The sequence below is a fragment of the Pleurodeles waltl genome, chromosome 5 (genome assembly GCF_031143425.1).
Source record: "Pleurodeles waltl isolate 20211129_DDA chromosome 5, aPleWal1.hap1.20221129, whole genome shotgun sequence".
Taxonomy (NCBI): Eukaryota; Metazoa; Chordata; class Amphibia; order Caudata; family Salamandridae; genus Pleurodeles; species Pleurodeles waltl.
The window spans coordinates 283,010,355-283,037,436 of record NC_090444.1 but is presented as its reverse complement, the minus strand read 5'-3'; the positions used below and the strand labels follow the sequence as shown (position 1 = coordinate 283,037,436).

At 42.0% G+C, this 27,082-nt stretch overlaps 1 protein-coding gene across 2 annotated transcripts in view; it reads left to right on the top strand.

Annotated features, from left to right (window-relative positions):
• PIGF (phosphatidylinositol glycan anchor biosynthesis class F) overlaps window positions 1-27,082 on the top strand; it is a 125,116-nt gene that overhangs the window by 73,957 nt on the left and 24,077 nt on the right. For both annotated transcript variants that reach the window (XM_069234019.1, XM_069234020.1), the window contains exon 5: window positions 12,031-12,139. In XM_069234019.1, the coding sequence (XP_069090120.1) occupies window positions 12,031-12,139 (109 nt within the window). The remainder of the gene's footprint in view (window positions 1-12,030; window positions 12,140-27,082) is intronic.

Genomic DNA, 27,082 nt, shown 5'->3' with positions numbered 1-27,082 from the left:
TGGTAGTTGAGGCCTTTTACTCATGATACCCTGAGGCCCGACCTACTGTGGATCTTGAGCAACAGGGCCAGGTACCCATTCCTCACTTGACTCTCAGTGGTAGCTGTGGACAAGCAGTCAAAGGCTCCGCTCCCTCAGGGGGAAAGTGTAGATCCAGGTTAATGAACATGACTCATAACGCAAAGTGCACTCATGCCAAAAATCAATGTTCAATCAAATACTTATTTTTATAAATGAAAAAAATAAGTATTTTATTCTAACTCTACGTGTTCTGAGAGATTAGCAAACATTCATAAGCAAGTCCCCTTGAGGTCGGGACTCTAGTGTTTGTCTGGCAGGTCCCTGTTCCACCCTCTTCCTTGTAATGTGGTCAGGGTTATTCCCCATTCACTGATGGCCGCATCTAGGGAATGCCAAGTATTAGGCCTCACTCAAGAATCTCCCTTTCTCTCTTAGGAAATAGTCAGAAGTGTCTATGGTGCCGCAGCAATAGTCAAAATTGTTTATGGTGCTTCAATGCCTTCAGTAGCATTTCCCCAGGACCCGACAGACCTGATTCAAGTCTTATACCTGCTCTGCAGAACGGAAGCATTCAACATTTTAACAGGTTCCAATTGCAGGCATTTGCAACCACTGGTCCTGTTCGGAGAAGTTAGGCTGCTCGCGTGACAGGCAGCAGCACCCAGCAGGCACAGGCTCTCTCCCAAGTGGTGCTGCCGGATACCTCAGTGACCAGAAGTGCTTCCATAGGCATGGTAAGTCTATTTTCCATGCATGGGAGGGGCTATTCTTAAGGCTTCTGACCAGATCTCAGCGATAGTGTGGCGTCCTCCTCTGTGTCTTCTGGGTCAATCAGGGGCAGAGCTGGATTCACGGGGTCTACCGCTGGTCGCAGATTCTGTTTTCTTGGACAGTGGCCCAAACTTCTGGCAAACTCAGTACCAGCAGTCTTTCCTGGTATACGTGTTTGCCACCATACTTGCAGGCAAAGTGCAGACTCCTCTGCTGCAGTCACCCACACCACAGCAGCACTTTCTGGCATACGGGGTCTCTGCCAAGGTATACACAAGTCTTGGCATGCTTGTCGGCACAGTCACTTCAACGGTGGCCTCCCCTGGCATACAGGGTCACTGCACCAAGGTAGTACAGGCTTGGAACTCAGGACACAGTGGTCACTGCACGGCTCGGTCCACAGTGACCCACTCCTGGCATATGGGTGGCACCACATCACTCTTGTACAGGGCATCAACCCACTTGGTGTACGGTTGTTTCTTCACACCACACACAGGGAGTACTCTCGGTAGGGCTCCCCACTGGACCTTGCTCCCTCCACCGCTCTCATCTTGCTCACAGAGCACACTGGTCTTGGCAAGAAGGTGGGCACTGGTGCTCTAGGCTCCAGGGCAGATGGGCTTGGTTTTCTTAGGTGATGTCCCCATACCCAGCAGGGAGACTAGCAGGCCTTGGTCCCCAGTACTGATCACAGGCAGAAGTCTTACAGAACTTCCCCTTCTCATACAGCCCACTTGGCTTCTTGGCAGATGACAAATGTGGGTATCAACCTTCCCTTCTTCTAGTCTATTTACAGACACCAAATGTGATTTAGGGTCTGGGTCTTTGAACTTTTATGTCTGGTTCCTGCTTATTTTGAAGTGTACACTTTTCTCTCTTCTTCCTCTTGAAAGGCTGTCTGTCACAGCAGGAGCGACTCCGAAGCTGATAGTCCTACAACACAGGCCTTGAGAGTGACTAGAGTTTGTACTTGGAGATCAGCCACAGTGATATGTGCTTCAAAAGGTTAACCCTGAGCTTCAGCCCTACTCTTTATGATTCCCTTATCAGCTCCATCTCCTTTCTGAGCTGTGTGTAGGTGCCTTACTTGTGATCTATCATTAAATCAAAGAGCACCCCTTTGAAGTCTACAGGGGGAGTCTCTCTCTCCCTTCCTACCTTGTCGAATCAGTAACAAGTATTCCCTTATTTTAATACATCATTAAAAAGATAGGGGCTATTTAGAGTTTGGCAGATGGGTTACTCCATCACGAACATGGGAGCTATCCTGTCTGCCTTCTTACAAATCAAATAAGATATAATGTACTTTTAATAAAGTGAGAGGGATAACCATCAAGTTTGTGATGTACTAACTAATCCAACAAACTCTAAATTAGACCTTAAGTCTAGTGCAACCTTAAGACATCGAAGTATCCTGTTAATTACTGGTTGATCATTAATGATTTGTGAGCCAATAGAATATAAGTACAGATTAGGGGCTATGGTCCTGATATAGACATGTCTAAGACATGTCACAAATAGTAGTTGCAAATTGTGCACCTCCTTTTTTTGACCTGCCTTTTATTTTTGTGATGTGAAATACATGCTATGAATTGCGTTGCGTTGCAGAATGTTTAATTGCATGAGGGAGCAGGGTGTTGTGAGTCGCAAAACAACCTGCCTAATGAGTAATAATTAGGAAGGGCCACAATGTGCGAACCTCCACTTCCCGTGTGATTACCTACGAAAACAGTGACAGTGGCCTGCAAGGTACAGCAGGCTACCATTTTTGCATTCAGATTCTCAAACTGGAAACTTTACTTTTAATGCAGATGTTGTTCCTTAACAGAACAGATCCTATTTTAAAGTATGTTTCCAGCAGTTTGGGAAGACATTGGGGGAAGCATGCTGTGGGCTCATGAACCACTGCCTGCTCCTTCCGAGGACACTAGACACAATTCCCAGTGGGGGAAGCTGTTCAGTGGATACAGTTTCCCCTTTACGAATAAGTTCCCACCTCCAGTCTGTAACTTTTCAATGATTTCCAAAACTGTTGATACATCTCATTGCCATTTACATATAGGAGTAGCGCCCCTGTCACTCCTGCTCTGCTTTTCGTGTGAGAGTGAGAAACAAAATCCGTTTTGCTTTTCAGAAAGGCTTTTCTGATTAGCAAAATAGATTCAGGACATAGCAAATAACCATTTTGCTTTAAAAAAACTCTGCAAGTTTGAGAGTCATGGGGTTTGCAACCACAAAATGGCTTTGTACATGAGCCCTAGTGATCCTAAAAAATAATAGTATTAAGAAATGGAATAACAAATAATAGCTTTTTGGGCTCATCAGTGTATTTGAGATGAAGTACAGAAAATTCCTATTGCTTTTTAGAAGTGCTGAATCATTCCCAACAGGCGCATCGTTCCTATCATTAGTGGACCTGTTCCTGTTCTCCTTTGAGACAAGCAGAGTTAAAAGATATCTCAGTTATGTTTCTGAGAGCATGAATGATTGCATGCTGCCACCAAAATGACTGTATTTCCAGATCTCATGTGCCCCTCCTGAGAAAAGTGCCTTGCATGCAAGTCACTGTACTCTGACCGTATGAAACAGTGTTGCCATTCTAGAAACACCACTGCACCCAAAGTTGTGACTTGCAGGCCTCTAGTCAAGTTAGAAAAATGAATAGCTTTAATATATGTGACTCTGCTACTTTCCCCCATCTCACCACCCCCACCCCATTCTCTCCTTCCCTGCCAGTTGATTAGAATATCAGATGGAGAGAGGAGCTTGTCACAGGCTTCTTCAAGTGAGGGGAGGAAACTGATTGCAAACATGATATCATATGGAACTAGGAGCTTTTTCTGCTTCCTACTTTAAATGAGAAGGCATTGCTGTGGAGCTACTTCTATCATGCAAAGTTTTTTAGATTGCAGTTAGACCTGGCATCCTTGGCATGGTTTCCCCCTAACTGTTAGCCTTCATTCCTCCTGTTTGTAGACTGTGCTTTTGCTGGCTTTAGGACTTGATGCACTTTACCACTGCTAACCTGTGCAAAGGTGCTTGTGCTCTACCCATAAAAACATGGTAGAATTGGCTTACACCAGTTGACACATTTAATTTACCTGTAAGCACCTAGTAGAGTGGCACTACCTATGCCCAGGACCTGTAAATTAAATGCTACTAGAGGGCCTGCAGCACTGATTGTGCCACCCACTTAAGTAGCATTTTAAACATGTCAGGCCTTTTCCACCTAGCAAGATAAACTTTTTGCCATGCCCAAACTTTCCTTTTTGACCCCTTAGCTGCTGAGTCTTTTCCCCCTCAGGGCTATGCCCTTTTTTGGCTATTTGGGGTAGTTTGCGCTTAGGGCCCATAACTTTTTTCCCAGATAAGGTGTCCACTCCAAATTTGTGTTTTTTTTCCAAACATCCTAGGAATTCTAAAGGTACACAAGGTTTGCAGATTCCCTTGGGAGGGACGGAGAACATAAGCAAAATATTACAACATTTTGAGTCTTTTTAGAAAAAATGGAAAAATGGCTCCAGGTAAGTGTCCGGTTTCTTCCCTAAAAATGGCATCCACAAACCGTTTACTTCACTAAAGTCACCATCTTCTCAGCTTTCAGGAACATGCAGAGCTGAATCAAAAAAACGGATTATGTATCACAATTTTGGCATTTTTCTAAAAGGAAGCCTATTTTCTGTATTTTTTGTGCTCTCAACCTACATTTGTTGGAATCCAGTGTGAAACCCATGGGTGGTCCAGAAAAGCTATAGATTTCTGAAAAGTAGACACAATTTCAAATTCAGAAAAGGGTCATATGAGTAGATCCTCAAGGTTTTCCCAAAGAAAATAACAGTTGAAATAAAAAATATTGAAAATGAGTAGGAAAAAAAATGGGCATTTGTGACATTATTTTCATCTGTAAAATTTTGTCACGATGACCGATTTGCAAAAGCAATATACCATTAATTTTGTCTCAGAGACAAAATTGGTTCAGGGATATACAGGGTTTGTAGGCTCTCCTGGAACCCAAGCTACCCAGAGCCAACAACTGAACTGCACCGTTAAAAGCTTTTTCATTGAGTACCAAGTATAGACTGTTAGACCTATCAGCTCTTGGCGTGGTTTCGCCTGTCGTTTTGGCTTCTGACCTCCTGTTTTTTTTATCCTGTGCTGAATTTCGTTTTTTCTGGCTTTAGGACTCTGGGCACTTTACCACTGCTGACCAGTGCTAAAGTGCAAGTGCTCTCTGTCTAAATGGTGTTGGTGATTGGTTTATCCATGACTGTCATATTTGATTTACTAGTAAGCCCCTAGTCACGTGCATTATGTGGGGCCAGGGCCTGTAAATCAAATGCTACTATTGGGCCTGCAGCACTGATTGTGCCACCCACATGAGTAGCCCAGTAAACATGCCTCAGACCTGCCACTGCAGTGTCTGTGTCTGCAGTGTTACCTGCCATTGCGACCTGGCAAACCTTCCCTTTTACTACATGTAAGTCACCCCTAAGGTTGGCCCACGTCAGCCCCATGGGTAGGGTGCAGTGTATTTAAAAGGTAGGACACGTACTGGTGCGTTTTACATGTCATGATAGTGAAATACTGCTAAATCAGTTTTCACTATTGCAAGGTCTGTCTCTCCCATAGGGTAACATCGGGATTGCCTAGAAATATCTTTTAAGTGTAATTTCCCATTGGGAGCAGATAGAGATATGGAGTTTCGGGTCTCTGAACTCACAATTTAAAAATATATCTTTTAGTGAGTTTGGTGTTTAAATTGTGAATAGAATAGAAAGTGGGCATTTTCTTGCTTAACCATTCTGTGCCTCTGCCTGTCTGCGGAATACACGTCTGGGTCAGGATGACAGTTGGGCTGTTTGTATATTCATTCTAGACAGTTACACAAAGGGAGCTGAGGTCCTGGTCTAGAGTGGAGGGAGGAGCTGACACTTGCACCTCAATAGAGTTCTGCCTATTCTTGCACAAAGCAGTCTCCAACACCCTGGAGTGTGTCTGGGGCCAGGGCAGGAAAGCAAGAGTCTTGTGCACTACACAGACTTTTTCTTTTGAAGTTTGCCTACTTCAAAGGCAGAAATGAGTATAAATATTGGACCTTTGAGACCACAACTTTAGGATTTGTTTTGGACTGAGGACATACTTCCAGGAGAAAGAGCTGGATGCTGTAGGAGGGACTGCCACCCTGCATGTTGCATTGCTACGCTGGCCTGCTGCTTGCTGCTTCTGTCCTGGGAGTGAAAGGACTGGACTTTGCTTTATTCATCATACTTCCAAAGGTTCTCCAAGGGCTTGGACTGAGCTTTCCTCTTGTTAGAAGTCTCAGGGACATCAAAGACATCATCTGGCAGTGCCTGGACTCCTCTGCTGAAAGTCCTGACTTGCCAAGTGGTGCCAAATCCAGTCCCTGGGCCCTTGGAAGTAAAAACTAGTGTCCTTAGAAAGAAAGTCCATGCATCGATGTGCCACAGCTGAAAATGTATGCAGCGCCTGGCTTGCGGCAGAAGAATCGACGCAGTGCATGTCTTGCAGTGGAAGAATCAATGCAGCGCCTGTAGGACCAATGCAGCACCTGTTCCGGGTTATCTAAGCTGTGTGACTCGCTTACCCTGACTAGAGTGAGGGTCTCTAATTGGACAGGGTACAAACCAGTGCCAACTAGAGACCCATTTCTAACATAGACCAATTCATATTGCGAAATAGGCAGAGTGAAACATGGGTATCAAGGAAACTTATGTATCTCTGAATTTGTGGGTCAGATGTCATCTTTCCTATACTCTGGCTTACATTTGAAAGGCAAAAAGAGATTGACGTAAAAAGTTGCCCATATCGACTTTACATCCAGTGTCATCAGTGAAAGGTGGAATTTGATGCGCAACTAAATTGAGGGGCTGCCAAGAGAGCACTCCTTCTGTACTTGCCGCCACAAATGCTTGCACTCTGCGTTCGTCTAACCTGCTGCAGTCTCCCGATGCACAGACTATGCTTGCTAAGGGACAGAACGACTGCTATCTATGTGTCCCTCAAATTGGCTGGAAGATGAGTCGTCAGATGGGACTCTGCCAACTGAAAAATCACTTACAGATTTTGCTCCATTTTCCTCTCCCTCAGAGGCTGTCTCCGTATCTGTTGCTTTAGTCGCTTATCCTGCCTCAGAGCTGTCCTCCATAACCCAAGTTAGGGCTTGAGCAGCAGTCAGCCACCGAAATGTCATCTCTGCATACTGGCTGGAACTGTCCTTCTAAGAGGCTATCCTATGTAGAAGGCAGATTTGTTGTTCCTAGACAGTTGGTGGGTGTATGCATGAGAGACGTCTGCAACAGTAAATAATGATGAAGCCACCTTACCTTATCTTCTTTCCTAAATCTGAAGGTTCTCCAAAGGCACTAAAGAAGGCAAAAAAGACACAGTATTACTTCACCTTGCCACGTACCCATCATCACAGCCTTTAGCGCTGGAGGCACCCAGTGCAACAATCATTTTCGACCTCCTCCTTGGATTTCCTCACTACCACCCAGCAAAAGGGCCCCTCATCTTTCCATAGCCTCTCTTTGACAAACATTATATTTGCTTTAAACTGCTGGTAAAGGTTGGCTTTACTAATCCACTCAGCTATTCACATAAAATACAGATCTGTTTTGTGCAGCAGGCATATTAACCCTCTACTCTACTTTATGGTGAGTCAATACTGCCACTAGATAAAACTCCATCTCTGTCTCTCGCTAGCAGGAGATCTTGACACTTTTATTACTGCCTGAAAGCTGGACATACAAGAAATTCTGAAGCATGTGTTATTAAGTCATAAGTTATTGCTCTCGCTCTCTCTCTCTCTCTCTATATATATATATATATCTATATATAGATATATATATATATAGAGAGAGAGTCAATTCACTTTAAAAAAAAACGTTACAGGCACGTTATAGTTAGGCTCACATTTTAAGTGTACAAACCCATAGAAATTCATATGTTATAGTTTGTTATCTCAAGTAATCATAACTTCTGTCCTAAGGTAACTATAACTCGCATCCACGCCATGTAGTTTGTTGTCAAAACGTTTACTGCAAATATTACATTGATATTATCAATGCTTGTTAGAAATGGGGTCTTTGGTTGGCAGTCAGGTTACTCCCTGTCCAAGCAAGGATCCTCACTCTAGTCCGGGTAAGTCGCACGCAGTCCAAATGATCCTGTGCCCACCTTCTGGTAGCTTGGCACTGAGCAGTCAGGCTTAACTTAGAAGGCAATGTGTAATGTATTTGTGCAATAAATCATACAATAACACCATATAGCACCACAAAAATACACTACACAGTGTTTAGAAAAATACACAATCCAAAAAGGGAGCACCCTGTCTTACATTTCAGCTCGAATAGCCCCAAAGCATCATGATAAATGCAGTCATTAGAATGAATTCGAATAATATTTCAAAAAGTCTTTCACCATAAATGGGTGCAGCAAGTGCTGCAATGTTGTAGAAAGTTTTTCACCATAAGTTGGTGCGGCGAATGCCGTATCTCTGGACACGTGTTTCTGTCTTTCGGCCGTCATCAGCGGAGAGCAAAGTGTGGCAGACGGGGTTGCTTGAAATGCCGCCTAAACGTATTCTCAGGTTTTTGTACCACTCAGTAGGCGCACAGGTGCTTCACCAGAGCTCGTCAGCTCAAAGGCTCACGGGAGGCGTTAAATACACAATCCAAAAAGGGAGCACCCTGTCTTACATTTCAGCTCGAATAGCCCCAAAGCATCATGATAAATGCAGTCATTAGAATGAATTTGAATAATATTTCAAAAAGTCTTTCACCATAAATGGGTGCAGCAAGTGCTGCATTCATTTAAGTATTTGCCCCAAGGAGGTGGCAGTCCCCGGGACTTCCATCAGTTTAGGAGGGGTCCCATGCGTCCCCTTCTCCTGTTTTTACCCCCAATGCCCTGGCCCACCTAAGGGCCAAATAAATGAAGAGCGCAGGAGACCACGCTTAAAAAAAAAAAAAAAAAAAAAAAAAAAGAAATCTCTGAAAAATCTTCAGATCTATCAGCGTTTTATCCAAGATTTAAAAATAAATAAAAAAATAATCTTTTTACCCCTGCCGGGTTCCTTGGGGACCCCCTGCACCAAGGTTAGGGGCTCTGGGTATCCCTACCCTGGACCCTTTTCTTTTTTATCTTCTTTGTGCGCGACTCAGCTGAAGCAGAATCCCAAATGGCTGCCAACACTTCCTTGTTGAAGTGATGACAGCCAATCAGATATCAGCACGGGTTCAGTTGGATCCGTAGCGGATCCGCATCCCTAGATATCTATATTTTTTCCCCTTGGATATCTCAGAAATTACTGAATGGATTTCCTCAAACCACAAAAAACACAATCTGTGCACCAGGATCTAGCTTCCTGCCAAATTTGATTTAATTCCATTCAGTGGTTAATGTTGTAGGTGTGTCTAAAGACCCTATAGGAAAATAAATGGGGAAAACGCGATCTGCTACCCACCCTCCTTTTTTTTTGTTCCCCCCTTGACAGATCACCCCAAAACTTTCCAGACGACTAATTGAACGTGGAAAATTCTGTGAAGATTCATCAAACGGCACCAAGGTTTTTTAGCAAAATAAAAAACGCTTTTTCAATAGAAACTAGGTCCTAACTATAACTACCTAGTGGTGACTGCAAGTGATCTTTAGGGTAGGCCCTGGGCACCCAGAGAGCAGGGTGCAGGTATTTAAAAAGTTGGACATTTATTTTTAAGCTTTACATGTCCTGATAGTGTAAAACTCTTAAGTTTGTTTATCACTATTGTAAGGCCTACTGCTCACATAGGATAACATTGGACTTCCCTTATTACATTTAGTGAGCTTCCAAATGGGAAAGGGTAACTCATTCATGTTTGGTGTCTTTAGAATTGGAATGAAAAATCCAAACTTATGTTGAAGTTGGATTTTAAATTACAATTTTGAAATGAGACTTTAAGAAAGGTGGCATTTTTCTGCTTTACCCATTTCGTTAAGGCAGTTTGTCTCTGGGTCACATGAGTAGGTGTAGTTGACAGCTGGGCTTTGTGTATTCCTCCTAGACAGCCACACACAATAGGGAGTTTAGGTGTGCCTGGATGGGCCATCACTGGCTGGATGGGAGAGAGGAGCTGGACCCAGCCCCACTTAAACTTGAATGGGCTGGGTCCTTCTTTCACACAAAGGGTTGCATAACACCTGTAGTTGTCCTGGAGCCAGGGCAAGGAAGCCACAGCACCTGTGCATTTCAAAAGCATGCCTCTAGAAGCTTCTCCCCGCATCATAGGCACAACTAGGTATAAATACTGGACCTCAGACACCAACTCTTCAGTACACTTTAGGATCTGTAGACATTCTTCTATGAAGAAGGACAGCTTTGCTGATGAAAGGACTGCCAATCTAGTGGACTGCTACTCTGAAGAAGATGTGGTTTTGCTGTGCTGACTGGTGCCTGCTGCCCTCTTGCCTGGCTGAAAAGGACTGGTCCTGCATCTATTGAACCCAGGACCACTAGAGTGACTCTAAGGCCTATTTGGCTGGCCTCATGACTTGAGCCTCAGGGACAGAAGGCTCCATCAACCTCGATCCAAGCACATGGACTTTGCCATCTGTGAGTCTACCTTGCCAAGTCGTGCAACCCCCAGTCCTGGACCCTTGGAAGTGGGCCTAATGTGCTCTGCCAGCCTAAGTAGATCCAGCAGAACCGATTTGTCTCCTCTGTGGCACGGCATAACCCCTAGTAGAACAGATGCATCACTGCTGCTGCATAGATTGGACCTGTCGCTAAGACCTGCAGGGCCTCCGCCGCCTCTTTGGAACCTCCTCTACGCGATGCATCCTCTGTGCCTTCACATCCCTTATCGATGGCAGCCTCAACAATGACGCCGGACTCCGCAATTGCAGCCGCTCAGCTCCTTGAAACCTTTGCATTGCCCTGACTGTGCAAAGCATCTTCGACTCCAGACTTCACATTGCAAGCCCTCATTGACTGGGTACTTGACGACAATGCACAACCTCGTATTGCAGCCTTGCCAGACCTCAGTGCATCGTCGACGCGGATCCTTGCAGAGCTCCACAAACCAGGATTTAGGGTGCTTTGTTCAGCGGGCCAAACTGGGTCCCTATAGCCAACTCGCACTCCACCACTGTTGGCCTGAACTTGTGAGTTTTTCCCTGTCTGGCATGGCCAGATATCCACAGTTTTTGCTTTGTGATTTTTGGTGCTATTTTCACTAAATTATTTAAAATTACTAACTGTGGTTCTGCTGCTTGGGTTTTTGTCATGTTTTATTTATGAAAAATTACTTTATTTTTCTAACTTGGTGTGTGATCTTTTTTGTGTGGTGTTTTTCACTTTATTACTGTTTGAAGTGTTGCACAAATACTTTACACATTGCCTCTAAGTTAAGCCTTACTCCTCTGTGCCAAGCTACCAGAGGGTTGCGCACAGGTTAATTTAGGGTTAGCTTGTGCCTCACCCTGATGACGACTGTGGTTTCTGCTTGACCAGGGTTCACACCCCATTCAACCAACAACCCCAATTTCTTACAATGGCTAACTCTGGGAATCAGGCTGCCAATTCCTGAATTGTGTTCTGTATTTTGGGAGAGTTATTTAGTGAGGAAGGTTTCATACCACTGTGTAGAATCTTAAGTGCATTCTCTTATAATCAGACCGCTTAGCCAAAGCTGCATGCCTTGCATTTACTTTGGACATCTTTCCAAGAGCAGACGGTTATCTTTCTGCTAAAATAGGAAATGGACCTGAAGACATAGAAATGAGTGTAAGTTAATTGCTTCAGTGAGTCTTGAGACCATGGTCCTGCACCCTCTCGTCCTCTAGCTGACACACCCTACATTGTCTCACTCTAATTTACATGTGCCAAAGATATAGATGAATGAAAAACAACTAATTTGAGAAGTGAGTGGACATACTGGGACTGGGACTGTTGACAGGACGGGCGTGTGTGCACTTGGACTTTCCTACCTTATGCTTCTTTCCTTTTCTTTCTTGTGTAAATTGTTTTGATCTTTTCTGATTGATGGTAGGACCTTTCGTTGAATGCTATGCCAGGAGCACCAAGTCATCACAGGACATAACTTGTATTTTTTTTAAATTTCCAGATACAGTTGTAAGACTTTGCTGTTCTATATAATTTTAAGACTTCAGTTTAAAATGGTTCACATTCGCTTAGCAATGACCTCTTTGTGCTTTGTGTTATATTTTCTTATTTTACAGAGCAATGTCAATCTGGGACAGTAGTTTACAGATCACTACGGTTTGCAGTGTGGTAGGGGCATGGCTTGGAGCGTTTCCTATTCCCTTGGATTGGGATAGACCTTGGCAGGTTAGTTTTCTTTTTCTGTCTAAAAAAGCAAGCACATTTTCGGACCAAGCATGGAATATCATGAAAGACATAACATGTAATGTATTTTTTTCACAGCGGGTCTTATGTTTGTGCTCATGCTCACTCCCTGACTCAAGTCTTCCCATCTTATTCCTGTAATTTATTGTGAGCTGGTGACTTAATTAATTTCAATGTGGCTGTAATGGATCAACAGCATATACATCTCACACTTTTACTCTTATTATGGATTGCAGATTCGCTTTAATAAAAGTCTACATACTTTCAAAAAGGTTTTATTGAAAATATCACCAATAGTTTTACATGAATAATGTTTCCACAGCATTATAGCAACTGGTTAGTATCTTTGCTTTTCAGTTATCTACACACATTGCTTTTGTTGCTCTGGAAGACTGTGATTTTGTATGTTTGCTTCATATTCTCATTTATCCATCGTTTACTAGTTTGATCAATTCCCCAACCTCTAGATGGGACAAACCGTAAACATAAATAGTTCAGAATGCATAGTTTTTCTCAAGTCTCAGAAACCTTCTCCTGCATATGTTGTGCCATTTTCATTGGCACAACAGGCTTAAAATACTCCCATCAGTTCTTTACTGATACCAGAAGGGGAACTGAGTACCTCTGCCACTCAGAAGGGTTTGCTTAATCTGGTATCCATTTTCATACATTGTTAGACACCAAGGGGACCTTTGTTCTGATACCTGACTGAAATTTCCCCATTAGCGATTGCAAGGTAAGGCTTTTATGTCAATTGTCCTTTACTTGCTGAATGTCAAGTTGATGAAAAGGTTTGACTTAAAGTTACCAGATGTTTTAGTGTTGTCATGTACATAGTGCTCCAGGCCTTTGCTTACCTTTTGCATACCACAGTCATTGCTGTTTAGTCCAGTTGATTTAATTGATGGGAAAGACTACATCTAATAGAAGGCATACATTGTTCAGTAAATACCCAGTACTGGAGGCTTTCGTTCTAGGGTTATTTTTTAACCTTCATCAACGCACTGATCCCATTGAAAGATCTGTGGTTTGTATTGACAGCATTGCTGATAACCATCAAAGATGGGGTGTAGGTCTCTAGTTCCTAGCTGGTGCATGCTTGTGCTCCAGGTGTCTGCAAGTGTTTTGTGGTAAGCTGTTTTACACTCAACATTGGTATTCTAGTTAGCACTTAGATGGCTCTATTCTCATGGTGTTGGTAAGCAACTCTCTACATTAGTTCCTCAGATCAGCTTAACATGGTTAGTCAGTAGTGTGATCATCTACCAAGAGCAAGTAATTTGTTCTGTTTCTTTGAACCCATTTGATAATGTGACTTTGCCCACTCTTTCCCTACCAGGGCTTGTCAGTCATAGGCTTCTGTGCTTCCCCTTCTAACAAACTGCAGGTCATTCACATGCTGTTTGTTTTCCACCATTCCATGATTCTGTTGATGTCATCAACTCTTTTCATATTTTTGTTTAGTATCCTTTATAATCCATGCTGCCTTTGTTTAGACTAGGTCAAGACATTCAGGTCCCAACTTCAGTGGCCTATTTTCTAGCACAAATCTTCTTTTCTTTTAGATGATCCTTGAGATAATATCTTCAACATTTGCTATATCTCAAAACTTTTTTGGTTCTCTCTGCTCATTCTTTAGCTTTTCATCCTTTGTTTTGGTTTCTTGGCTTCAGCCACTCTATAGGCAGCGCTTCCTCTTTGACTTGAGCAGAGACCTAATGTAGTGAATTATAGGATCACCCCAATTTTTCAACATGCTTGTCTGTTAAAGAATGTTACTTCAGTTCTCCACAGTCTGCCCTGAACCCCACTGAGGACCTGCATACAGTCTAGACATATGTGGCCTTCTGTTCTAGCCCTCAGTATTTGCAAGACAAGCTGATTTACTTAGCTACTCCATGTTATGTTACCCTCCATTGCTGGAACTTGTCAGTTTGAGATCCGTCAATATGCATTTCCAGTGCCTTAACTAAGGTTCTGAATTACCACAATATCCCTGCATCCCTCTACTCTTCTAGCTCACCCAGATGCACTGGGTAAAAATAGACGTTGCCCGTGGTAGGGTTCCTTTACTTTGCAGGTCTACACCAGGAGTTGTTACATTGCATGCAGTTTAACGGGAGTATTTACATTGATGGTAAAGTTTGCTACACTCACATTGTGAGTCTTCCTTTTACAGATAATTTTAGAAATGTTTAAATGTCCTTAAAGAGACATAGCGGGTTCTCGGGTGCACTGTAGTGGTCTTCTATTCCAAATTTACATTTATCAGTGCGGGCAACCAGGGTGTGCCCTCTGTCCAAGGACATTTAAAAAAAACATTTTATAATTTGCTGTGCCCAATCAGAATGTAGTCCTCCTATGCACTACCAGTGGTGTATTTTTCTATTTGATACGTACAGTTTGTGTTTTGTTGAAGTCCAGCAAGATTTGAACAAAATGTGCTGTCCCGAGTTTAATTTTCATAAAAAAAAAAAAAAAAAAAGCAACTTTCATTCATAATTGAAAATACAAGCTTGTACAGTGTATGTTGATCATTTTTATTTTACATTCCCTGGTGTCAAGAAGTCCCTGTGCATTTTGGACAGGTGTTCTTCATCGGGGGAGTAATCCATTTGAATTCCTGAAAACATCTGTCAAATGAATGTAATACTTAAAAGATAGGAGCCCAAAATGGAAGATATAACAAAAAGGTGACCCTATATTCAGTAAGAAGGCGATGTCTTTCTCCAAGCTATAGACCTGAGAAAAATGCCACAAGTGTACAATATACGTGGTTAAAGAAATTAACAGATTGTAAACATAGAGAAAAAAAGAACGAAGGGGTTGAGGGCTACTGATAAGACAAAGCTTATGAGATTTAAAACGAACCTGAATGAAGAAAGGAGCCATCAAAGAAGCATAACTTGTGTTGTGGGCAAATGTCATTCGCTTTGGAGGAGAGATCGATGGTGACCTGTAAGCTATTAGAAAAGGCTACTGGGGAAAAAACATCAGCTGGTGAACAGTGACGAGTGTGAGTATAAGCTGGAAATAATGAAAAAACAAATGTAGGAAAAATACAGAAACCAACGATGACAGCATTGTGTATGAATTACAAAACTGGGTAACAGCTCAGAAGTCAACATATCGCTGCCATATTGAAGTGAAGAGATGTGGTGGTGAATCCTGAAGCAAAGGTAATCCTGATGTACTGACTGCAATGACAAAACTCCATATATAAAAACTAGCAAAGTAAAAACTGATGTTTGTGGACTAGTGCTAATGTGCACTGGAAATTACCACCATTATCCACTTCAGTGTTGCAAATATATCCACACATAAGCAAGAGGAGACACCAATCTTAGTCGAACAGTTAAACTAATTTATCTTTAATTAGACAGTTGTTTAGATGTCTTCTGTCAGCACCAAATGACTTCAGTTCCTGAGCTTTTGAAACTACAGATTACAAAAGGTGCTGATGAAGTCTTTACCCTTAATGTATTCATATTCCATAACACAACTTAAGGCTTTTGATACATGTGATTAACATAATATGGGTGAAAATGTACTTACAACTACAGGCAGAATCTCACAAATGTCAGCCATTATCTCTGAGGAATACTTTAGGGAACATGATGGGCTGGCTATTGTCAAGGATTTACATTACTATATTCGCTCAAAATGTAATGAGGCATTGGTTATATCTTGAATACTTGGGACACTTCTAGAGAACCATCTGATTCATAATTAATATTGGTAATTCGGTGCCCCTATTTGTTTGCTTTGACCCATTTTTATAATGATTCTGTTCCAGCACACTCTATGGCAGTTTTGTGAATGTTGGTGGCAACAGCGTTCTACTCTATTCGCCCCCCACTCTGCTGCTTCAGAAGAAGTCACCCCATATCACTTTCCCAAGCCTTTTGGTAACCCCTCTTAAGTTAGCCAGTGAATTGGAGGAATACTTTGTAAAGATCTTAAATTGTTTGTCTAGTTTGGTCCTTAGTGTGCACTCAGTTCTGAAAGAGTGTTAGAATGCGAGTTGCCTCTGCCCTGGCTCTGTGTGGACAAAACCAAGTTCGGAGTTGGTGATATCTGAACCTCTTGGAATAAGAAAGCTGGAACACTTTATTCAGTGGTTCAAATTATGTTATGGATCTTTTAAGCAGATATATTAATACAACTTTTGCATTCAGACTCAGGAATCCCACGCCCTCAAGGTAGAGTGATCTTATTGTTAGTCTTGGTTGGCAGCTTTACAGGAAAGCAAATCAAATTAGTTTCTTCTGCTGTCTGCCTCCACAATCACTGTTGCGATTGGAGAGTAATAAATACCTCTTCCGGATAGTTCTTGTTCTGCAGTGTACCACACGCATTGACTATTAGCAGTCATGTGTTTGTATTAAATTTCGCTCTGGCACCATTATGTTGTAAACCGAAGTGGTGATGCTGAAAGGTAACTTACAACACCTGTTACCCAGACCCTCCTCTTCTTGATGGAAGATCATCTGCTTATGTGACATTCTAATTCACTTATTCTTTCAAATGCATTTATTTTCCTCATTTTATTTATTATTTTCTGAAAGCTGTCCAACAGACCACCAGTGACTGCAAAATGAATTTTCTGAAATAGAGTAATCTCTAGAGTACATAAATCTAAACTGCAGTCATGTTCTAAATCACTAGCATCCAATAGCAGTGCCACAATCCTTTCTGTAAGGTGTGGAGTCCATTGTACACACGTTTGGGCAGGCAAATGATAATATGAGTATTCATCAGCCTAAATGGAATACACTTCTTTCCCCACACGATGGTCCTCACTTGTAGCCATGGTGATCATCCTTTGTATTTCTTAAAATTGGTATGAGGGGGATAAGCGGAAATAATTGATCAGCAAAGTTTTTACAATCTTAGTTTTATAAATGAAGTAAGTTTAAATTACCTGTGCATATAATACCAAACCAATATTTTTTAGAGTGGCACAATCTTTTTCAGTATTTATCTTGATTTAGGCCCAATAATTCAACCCATCCCTTTCAACCTGTATCAGTTTCAAATTCATCAGCAGACAATGCATTCTATTTAGTCATACGTAGAAAGGATTTTTCAGTTTAACATATTTCTTTGGGACATGTTGTACTTATTCCACTACTAGATACCAGTGGTAGATTCATTACACATCTTCCGTTTGTGATATTAGCCCAGAGAAGCATTAGCTGTATCCACTCTCTGTTGGTCAGTTAAACCTTTCAATTAACTAGCATTGTCAGTTGTCTATAGAAGTGTGTGAGCTTCTAGGTTGGAAGGTTTTGATAACCAACAGGTTGCTTGATAGGCTGAGAAACATAAGCAGAAGAATTGCCACAAACGTTACTTTCGAAAACCAGAACATTTTACTTCAGACCTACTGAAACCAGCAGATGGGTATGTATGTGCTCTTCCGGTGCATGATTGCTTCAAAAATATTGAGAAGTTTTGGTGATGTTTGTTTTGGAGTTTTTGAAGCTGTATTCAGTTTTTACTGTTTTACAATAGAGAATATGTAATAAGAACTGTGAGTGCAATGCTGGATATTTTGGGACAGCCTTAGTTTTGGGGCTAGTTGTCTTTCATAGGCTTCCTGAGATGTGAAAAACTGAGAATACGTCATAAGAAGTGCAAATCCTAAGTATCTACAGGTCTGAGCTGATGTTGACTGATCCCAGGGAGAATTATGGTCCTTTGAAGGCAGTAGACCATATATATGTATAGCAAAAGCCTTCTTTTAAAAAAAATCTATGGTTATCTTAAGTACTGTTGGGGGCATAAGAGTTTTTGTGAATTCATAACAAACCAAGTATGGGATCGAGAACTGAAGGCCGGTTTATCTTCTAGAAACAATGCTTTTTTTGCCATGTGATTGGCAGCCTTTTAAGGAGAAAATGGTTTATGGTGGGTTGTCCTAGATCATGTAGCCCTAAGTGAGTAAGTAAAGAGACCTAGTCTTTGATTAGATCCGCACTAGGGGTAGTTTGAAATTTCCTTCCAAATATAGTAACCTAACATAACTTAATTTGCAGCTTTTATTTTGTGCACTGGTTTAACAAATGCACGTTTTTTGACCTTGTGTTGATTGCAAAACCCAAATTCCAGCCTTATCTGGTTCTCAGCTAAATTCATGGGTAAGGAGAAGAGTTTTCAATAAACCTTTGCAATGACTAAATTTATAAAGGTAGCTTTTCCAGTTGGAAATGCTGCAGTGCGGTAGGCTGGCACCGGAAATAGCTTGCTATTGATTATTTCCAGCAGCGGTTCTAACGAGGGGCCCTGCAGTTTTCCATATAGTTGTTTGAACACATACATTAGCAAATTATCTTTTATTTGTAAGGGGGCTTTATGATCGTTGAAACATGCATGATTATCAAACATAATTCCCATGTATGTGTAAGAGTTGAGAGGTTGAACTTTTCAAGGGTTTATATATGAGGTTCCTATTTTCCTGGACCTTAAGGGGCTCAATATCATTATTGTGTCCAGGTTAATTTCTCAATTTTCAGTATGATCCTACAACATCCAGTAGACATTGCAGACTGAGTTCTACTAATCAAGAGTGTGTCATCTGCAGACTGTAGTATAATGAGATGTAGTTGAATATTTTTTGGGATATCAATAGTAGCCGTTTCCCAGGATTTAGTGAAGTTTACTATATAAAGATTAAAAATGACAGGTCAGGTACGCAGCCCTGTTTGAGCCTTTTAGACATACTCGTTTTTCACAAGACAGCACCTTGGTTACCAATCTTGATTCTGACCCAAGTGTTTGAATATAGGAGCTGAATCACCTTCAGGATGTGTAACAGCATTTACCATTTGGAGAGTTCGAGCAATAGCATTGGTCTAGAGACTTTGGTGTGATTTTGCTTGAACAATTTTTTATATTAATATTGACAGGAACAATGTATTTTGATCTGTTCCCATCCGCCTCCGAAACCCATTTGTGACAAGGGTATTAACGTCATGTTGTTGAGCCAGGCCTCCAGACCTTGTAAAATAGCCTTTGTGAATTATTTGAGTCAATGTCTGTTAGAAATGGGGTCTTTGGTTGGCAGTCAGGTTACCCCTGTTCAAGCAAGGACCCTCACTCTAGTCAGGGTAAAAGAGAATCACTCTGTTAACCCCCGCTCACACCCTTGGTAGCTTGGCAGTAGCAGACAGGCTTAACTTCAGAAGCAATGTGTAAAGTATTTGTACCAACACATACAGTAATACAGTGAAAACACTACAAAATGGACACTACGCCAGTTTAGAAAAATAGGTCCTATTTATCTAAATCAAACAAGACCAGAACGACAAAAATCCAACATACACAAGTCAAGATATTAATTTTAAAAATAATAGGAGTATTAATCCTTAGAAAACAGTGAGAAGGCTGTTAAACAAAGTACCTGGGTAGCATCAAAAATAAAGCTGCACAGGTGAGCATGCATCGAAAAAGGCCAGCGATGCGTCGATTTCTCAGTCGCAAGCAAGACCGTACATCGTTCCTTCTCAGGTCGGGTCGTGTGCGTCGTTTCTTCTCTCCTGCAAAAAAGTGATGCGTCGATTCCCAGACGGGCATCTCAGGTCCAGGCAGGCTTTGTGTTGATTTTTCACGCCCAGCAATGTTGATAGTGAAATCCAGTCACAGGAAACAGCACCGCGTGGGGCTTGCATAGTTACCAGCATTCGCTAGCGGGTGTTGTGTGTTGATTCTCCATCCAACATTTTAACTGCATGGCGGAGCATTGTTTATCAGCCGCATTGCGGATGGTGCGCCGTTTCACCTTTCAAGGGCCCAGAGACAGGTTAGGGCACCACTTGGCAGGGCAGGACTCTCAGCAGAGAGTCCAGGTGCTGGCAGAGTGAAGTCTTTGATGTACCTGAGACTTCAACAACAGGGGGCAAGCTCAGTTCAAACCCTTTAGCGATTCTTTACCAGTGGGAAGTCACACAAAAGTCAGCCTTTCGGGAAAAAGCAGCTGCTGCAGGCCAACCCAGCAAAGCACAGTCAAAGGCAAAGGGGCAGTACTCCTCCTCCAGCTTTCCAGCTCTTCTCCTTGGCAGAGGGTCCTCTTGGTTTCAGAAGTAATCTGTTTTTCAGGGGTTTTGGGTCCAATACTTATACTCCTTTCAGCCTTTGAAGTAGGCCTACATGAAAGGAAAGTCTCTGTTGTTCAGAAGATCCTGCCTTGGCCAGGCCCCAGACACACACCAGGGGTTTGGAGACTGCACTGTGAGAGGGCAGGCACAGCCCATTCAGGTGTAAGTGAGCACTCCTCCCTCCACTCTAGCACAGATGGCTCATCAGGATATGCAGGCTCCCTTTGTGTCACTGTCTAGAGGAGAGGTGCAAACAGTTCAACTGTCAAACTGACCCAGAATCCACAAACAGGCAGAGTCACAGAATGGTTTAAGCAAGAAAATGCCTACTTTCTAAAAGTGGCATTTTCTAGCTAACAATCTAAAAAACAACTTTACCAAAAGATGAATTTTTAAATTTTGAACTCAGAGACCCCAAACTCCAGATTTAGATCTGCTCCCAAAGGGAAACTAGACTTAAAAGATGTTTAAAGGCAGTCCCCATGTTAACCTATGAGAAAGATAGGCCTTGCAACAGTGAAAAACATATTTGGTAGTATTTCACTGTCAGGACATGTAAAACCCACCAGTACATGCCCTACCCTTAACATACACTGCACCCTGCCCATGGGGCTACCTAGGACCTACCTTAGGGGTGCCTTACATGTATAAAAAGGGAAGGTTTAGGCCTGGCAAGTGGGTACACTTCAAAAACAACAAGTGATGGACGGAATGCTGAACATTGTCAAACACTCACCCCCAGTCACAGATCTGTGGGTACACTTGCCAGGTCGAATTTACAGTTTAAAACTTCACACACAGACACTGCAGTGGCAGGCCTGAGCCATGTTTACAGGGCTACTGGTGGGTGGCACAATCAGTGCCTCAGGCCCACTAGTAACATTTGATTTACAGGCCTTGGTCACCTCTAGTGCACTCTACTAGGGATTTACTAGTATATCAAATATGCCAATCATGGATAAGCCAATTACACATACATTTTACATAGGAGCACTTGCACTTTAGCACTGATTAGCAGTGGTAAAGTGTTTTTGCTGTGTTTGATACTCTGGGCAGAGTTCAGCACACATCAGCAACCTGGGAAACAGAGGTAAAATGTTAGGGGAGACCATGCCAAGGATGCCACGTCTAACAATGTCTATTAAAGCTTAAACCCAATATTTTGAGGGATCAAAAGGGTCTCTTTTTTAAATAAATTAGTTGCAAAATTGACCCTCCCCAGAAGTCAGGGACGATATGAAGATGGACGCATTCTTTAAACAGCATGTTGAACCACCTTGCCCAAAAAGATAGATTACAGTTTTAGAGTGCTGCACTGCAGGGGGGTAATTATGAGTGGAGCTGCCTGGTTTCCCCTGTTACTGATGATGGTTTTGATTTGCTTGTCATTTATCCATGATGTAGGGTCTTGCTTCTTTTTATTTTATTTTATTTTTATTTCACTTGACAGAGTCTGCAAAGGGGTTCAGTGTTGGATTTATGAAGTAGCTGTAGGTATTGAATGCAGTTGTTTCCTGTTATACTTTGTTTATCCAGTACACAGTTATTGTTTCCTAATTGGTTAAGCAAGCTCCAGAATTACTTGCAGTTTCCTGATCTGCAGGCTTCAAACAATTGCAACCTATACTTGGGTAGCTTCATTAGCTGCTATCAATATCACTATCAGTTATATTCTTCCTTGAGGTTTTTTATTTTTATTCTTTAAATTTCAGATTTATCCCAAGTCATGCTTTTTCTAAAGCATTTGCTATGATTTGGTGCTAAGTGCTCTCTGGTAGGGTGTACACAATCATGGGACCCAGTCCTTCTACAATGGTAAGATGTTGTTTGAGCCCAATAGTGTTTCTTGTAATGATTGCATCCATACCAATCAGAAGGTTTTTAGATCTCGGTTGCTTTCGTGTTGGTACTCTGAGCATGTTCTTAGCCTAACTTTATTTATGATCAATTGTTATTAAATAAGAATCCTCACCTTTTTGGGGATATTGCGATGATAGTACCAATAGATTAAATGCTAGAGTCCTGTACCTAGTTAAGTAGGTAAATAACTGTAGTAAGTTGACGAAAACCACACACTGTTTATATCTCAAACCAATAAACAAAATCACTATTACTTAAAACCAATAAAGAATTCTGCTTTAAATAGTAAAGAAAACGTATATTTCCCCTTCAAATGCCAAATGGGCAGATCACTCAGGGCAAGCGGGGCTCTCAAAAATGATTTTTACTTGCTCTTTACCCCTTTGTTGTAACAAAACTATGTCCATAAATGTATCTAGACTTGCTATCATTTGGGGATCTTCCCCGCTCCGTGGTAATCTCGACGCAATTATTGCACGATTGACACCCTTTTTTTTTCTTTTTTTTTCTTTTTTTTTTAAGTACAGAGTAACGTAAGCCATTTTTGTTGTTCAGTTAAAAGTGCGGAACAAAGACAACTAACATGGATGAGTGTTTCTAGTTTTAACTGTAGTGCAGCAGAATTTAGAACAGCCTTTGACGCTGTGCATGCAGGTCTAAATCCCACTGGAGGAGTGCATAGGAAGCAGATGTGGCTAAAGTAGTGTGTTTTTGTTGTGAGCAAAGGACAAGAAAGATAGTTTCTTTTCAGAGAAGCTCCCGTCAGTGTAATCTTTTTTTTGTGTGTGTGCATTCAGCTCCTCAGTGTCCCTTACAAAAAGATAAAGCCTTTAGTTGTGTTTTGTTTAGGCCCAGCAGTTTAAAATATGCTTCTGAAGTTGATGACTCCAATAATGCTTCGAGATGTAGAGTGCGGAGTGCATAATTTAAATAACTTGGCCTGCTGACTACAAGTTGTGACCTTGTTGAAACTGTACATAAACAGTGGCTCTAAAATCATTTCCTTTAGCCTGTTATATCACGTAGCAGGTAGCCAGAAAATAGGACATGAGTTTCAGCAACGGTTGTTGCAGATTGTATTTATCTCCTGATTTACGATTGGCAAGTAACGGTAGATAGGTGGAAGATTTGCCTAAATAAATTACACTATGTCTGATCTAGGCAAGAACCTAACCTCTGGGGAAGTCTGTTAGGCCATAGTTGATAGAAGAAAGGCCTCAATTTATTTGTTGGTGAAGACGGAACTCCACCGCAGCAGCGACGGAGTTCATCCTCCACCAACATTACGGTCTGCCCGCCCAATTTAGATTGGGACAGGCCATAAATTTGACGATGACGGAGATTACTCTTTCTCTGCCATGGTCAAACACCAATAGCCTGACGAGGTAATGGTCGTCAGACGCTGGGCTATATGTCTGCACACATTTAGATGGCCAGCCAGCCAGCCAATTTCTAATGCCCATCACTGCCAGGAAAAACCTGGGAGTAAGGGGCATCGAAAAGTGCTCAATGCCCTCCCTGCTGTTGGAGGAAACTCCCATGATGAAGGGAGCATTCTTTTTTTTCCAAAAAAGACAATCCCACATTGGGATCTCAATTTGTGCTTACTGAGCAATTAAGGGAATTTGACATGTTAAGGCACAAGCCACCCTTAGCTCTGTCCTGCCCATTGCTTTCCCAGCATTTACATGATAATTACAATATCCCAGAATGGAAGATGGTTCACAACACCAGGGTTCCCGTATACAGATTAAATCTTTGCAGAACAGAAAAGAGCAGGAGTCTTCATCTCGAAAAAGTCTCACCAAACCTGTTGTGTTCCAAGTGAGCAGCAAGAGTGACCTTAAGGCAGTCATTCTTGTGTGAAGTAGCACTGTGCTACCTCGGCTGAGATATGTCTCTGTTGATTTTTATAGCCATTCAACTCCGGCCTTCACCATTACTGACTTTTGTGAGTGTAAATATGTTCCTGTCTTCCAGATTGTGGGTTCCGTTTAATTGTTTGTTGATTGGTAAATAAACAAAGAAATTACTCGCTATGATTGGCTTTTAAAATTGATTTAGTTGGTTGGACCAAATTGGCTGCTTCCAGATTGGCCCAAGTTACGTTTGTGGACTCCTTCCCGGGAACAATGGCTCCATCTATGAGCTCAGTTCCTTCAATACTGTGTGTACTCGGAGCTTTCAGCCTAAGAATGTTCCCCCTAGATAATACATCATGCTGACCCCTTGAGATCTATTCTGGTGTCAAGAGAGTGAACATTCTCATCAGTTTTTACATTTCTTCCACAATGATTCTGATGTAGTGTGATATTTCAGTTATACTGGTCAGTGACTGAAAAGTTGTCAGCCCGATTCTGTTGTCCTGAAGATTGGTGCAAATTAAAGGTTTACCTAACTATGCTGCAAATCATTAAAGGTGTAATGTCATTGTCACTACAAGATGGATTCTCAATTTGGATCACATCCACACTCACTGAAAATGTGAGTTGATTGCAAGCCTTTCTATTTAGGGTAGCAGTTGTAGGACCGTCTTTGACTTGTCTCTGATGGAGATCAAAAGTGCTTAAATTAGAAAGCTGTTTGCTGAAAGACATGACAAGAGGTTTCTAGTCCCTTACGCCGATAGGCTGACACTTCAAATTTAACAGACTGCAACTTTAAAGATGAAATAGTTGTTGAGCAGCATGAATTAGTCAGAGTTGTATTTATACATTTTTTACTATTCCCACACAGGGAGTAGAAATCTGTGTTTGGTGTGCAGGATTCACCATGTATCCTGTGAAAGACAGCTTAGTTTGGGTAACAGAGAAGCTAAAACCACCCTCCATTTCTAGAGGGGAGTTCTTTTTAAAAGTCATTTTAGTGTCTTTTGATGAGATAGCGGTTTCATCTAATTCAATGTGATTCAGTGAACTTGATCTGCCACTGATGTGGTGTTCGTAAAAAGGCTGGATATTATTAGCACTCTGTTCCTGCGTAAGTGGGTGAAGGAGGCTGTGCCCGCTCGTAAGCTGCAATATGGATTTTAGCCTGAATAGTCAATGTTTTGTTACAAGGTGCTTCTTGAACTCCCTTATCAATAACGTTTGTACGGAAGGAAGAATAGTGGTAGCTGGTACAGTCTGGGCAACAGCATGCATGTTTCCTTTCCACACATAAAGGTAAGGTACAGGCTGCAGCGACATAAACCTTCCGCACTCTTACAAGTGGTCCTGCGCCTGTAGCAGCTGTGCCAGCTTACCTTGCACGCATTGGTTAGAAAGAGCAGTGAATCCTCCTTTGCAACACAACACATACAGCACGGACAACCACAGTGCAGTATTTCCTCGCACATTTCTACAAGATACAAGATATGCATGTGTAGCAGCAGTGGAAGTACCCCCTCTCACTCACAGTGGGGCAGTATAGGTTTTAACTGTTCAAGCACCTATAGCTGTCAGTTTTTAATTTCGCTTACATATGACATTTGATGTTCGCGAGTCTGTTTATGTGTAATATTTCATGCATTTTGAGTGACACTGCGGGTAACACTCGATTACTAGTAAAACGAAGCAGTTACACACAGCTTTGGTGCAATGTAGCGGGCTTGAAACAGCATTACAATTTCTGTAATGCTCCTCAAGTGCTTATGCAAAGTCACTCATCTACTTTTCTGCTATGGACAATATGTATGTGAAAACTGTCACAAATTAACCCCATCTGCAGTTAGAGCACTGCGACAATTCATTAGGTAATATCGCGCTCCCTCACAGAAGCAAACAGCACCTGTGTACGTTAAAGGAAGCCAATATTCTTATCTTGCAAACTTTTTCCTTTTTTTTTTAACATGGTAAACATACAAAAAACTTATCACTATTGGTTTGCTGTAGCAAATAAAAATAATTTACTTTAAACGTTAATAGAGGCTCCCCGGATGACCGGATATCCTAAAATGGGGCCCAAATAGAAGGACCAGAACACTGAAATAGAACTGCAATTCCGAGTCGTCAGTGTCCTCACCCACAGAGCCAGACACATCCTTGACCCCATCTTCTCAGCAGGGAACAACAACACCATCTCTCACACCTCAGAACACCATTCGACCAACCACAAGTGCATCTACTTAATCTTCTCAAAGAACAATGCATGCCACTATGCCCCCTGCACCCTCGGCAGACGCTGGGGCAGCAGAACTCAACAACGCTCTCAACCACTCCCCCACCCCCACCGGACGCTAATGAAGCCGCACACAATCTACATCGCTGGTTATCAGAATGCACCAACAACGTAGCCCCCTGTTTTGCTTTACTTTTAACTCAGCAAAAATATACACACTGAAAGGAGTCGAAAAGATTCCCTGGAATGCACTTCTTAATCTTAAGAAGATATTTATTATAGCTTTTCGCGAGGCTCGTGAAGGAAGTCTTGAATAGCCAAAAGTGTACTTTTAAAATGTGCAACAATGAAGTAAGACCATGTACAAAGAATCTTCAATCTATAAACAGCAAATATATACATGCAAGGATACAAATACTTATATTGATATATGTATATATATTCATACACAATGCAAAGCAAATAATTAATAAAAATGCATCACCGTAGGGCCTGTCAGGTACTTCATCTTTCTCCTGCCAGCAAGCCGATGACCCCGTTCGACTGCGAGAAAGAGAGAACTTTACCCTCACAGGAAATATATATATCAGGCATTCAACATCTAAAATCCTGTTTGAGCTCTCTGAATCTCCCACTGTCGATCTGGGTCTCATATATTCTAAACAAATGAGGAAGGAGCTTTCTGGAAAAGCCCCTCCTGCTTGCGCAAAAAGTACTTAAAAATGCTGGCTGTTTTAGGTCAGGGTTGAAAGAAACAGGTTGGAACTGGCCAGTTTCCCAAGGTGTCTCTCCCCAGCCTAAGCCGTTCCCTGCTGTACCATAAACATCAGGCTGGTACATCCTTATCGTGCTGACTGACTGACTCCTC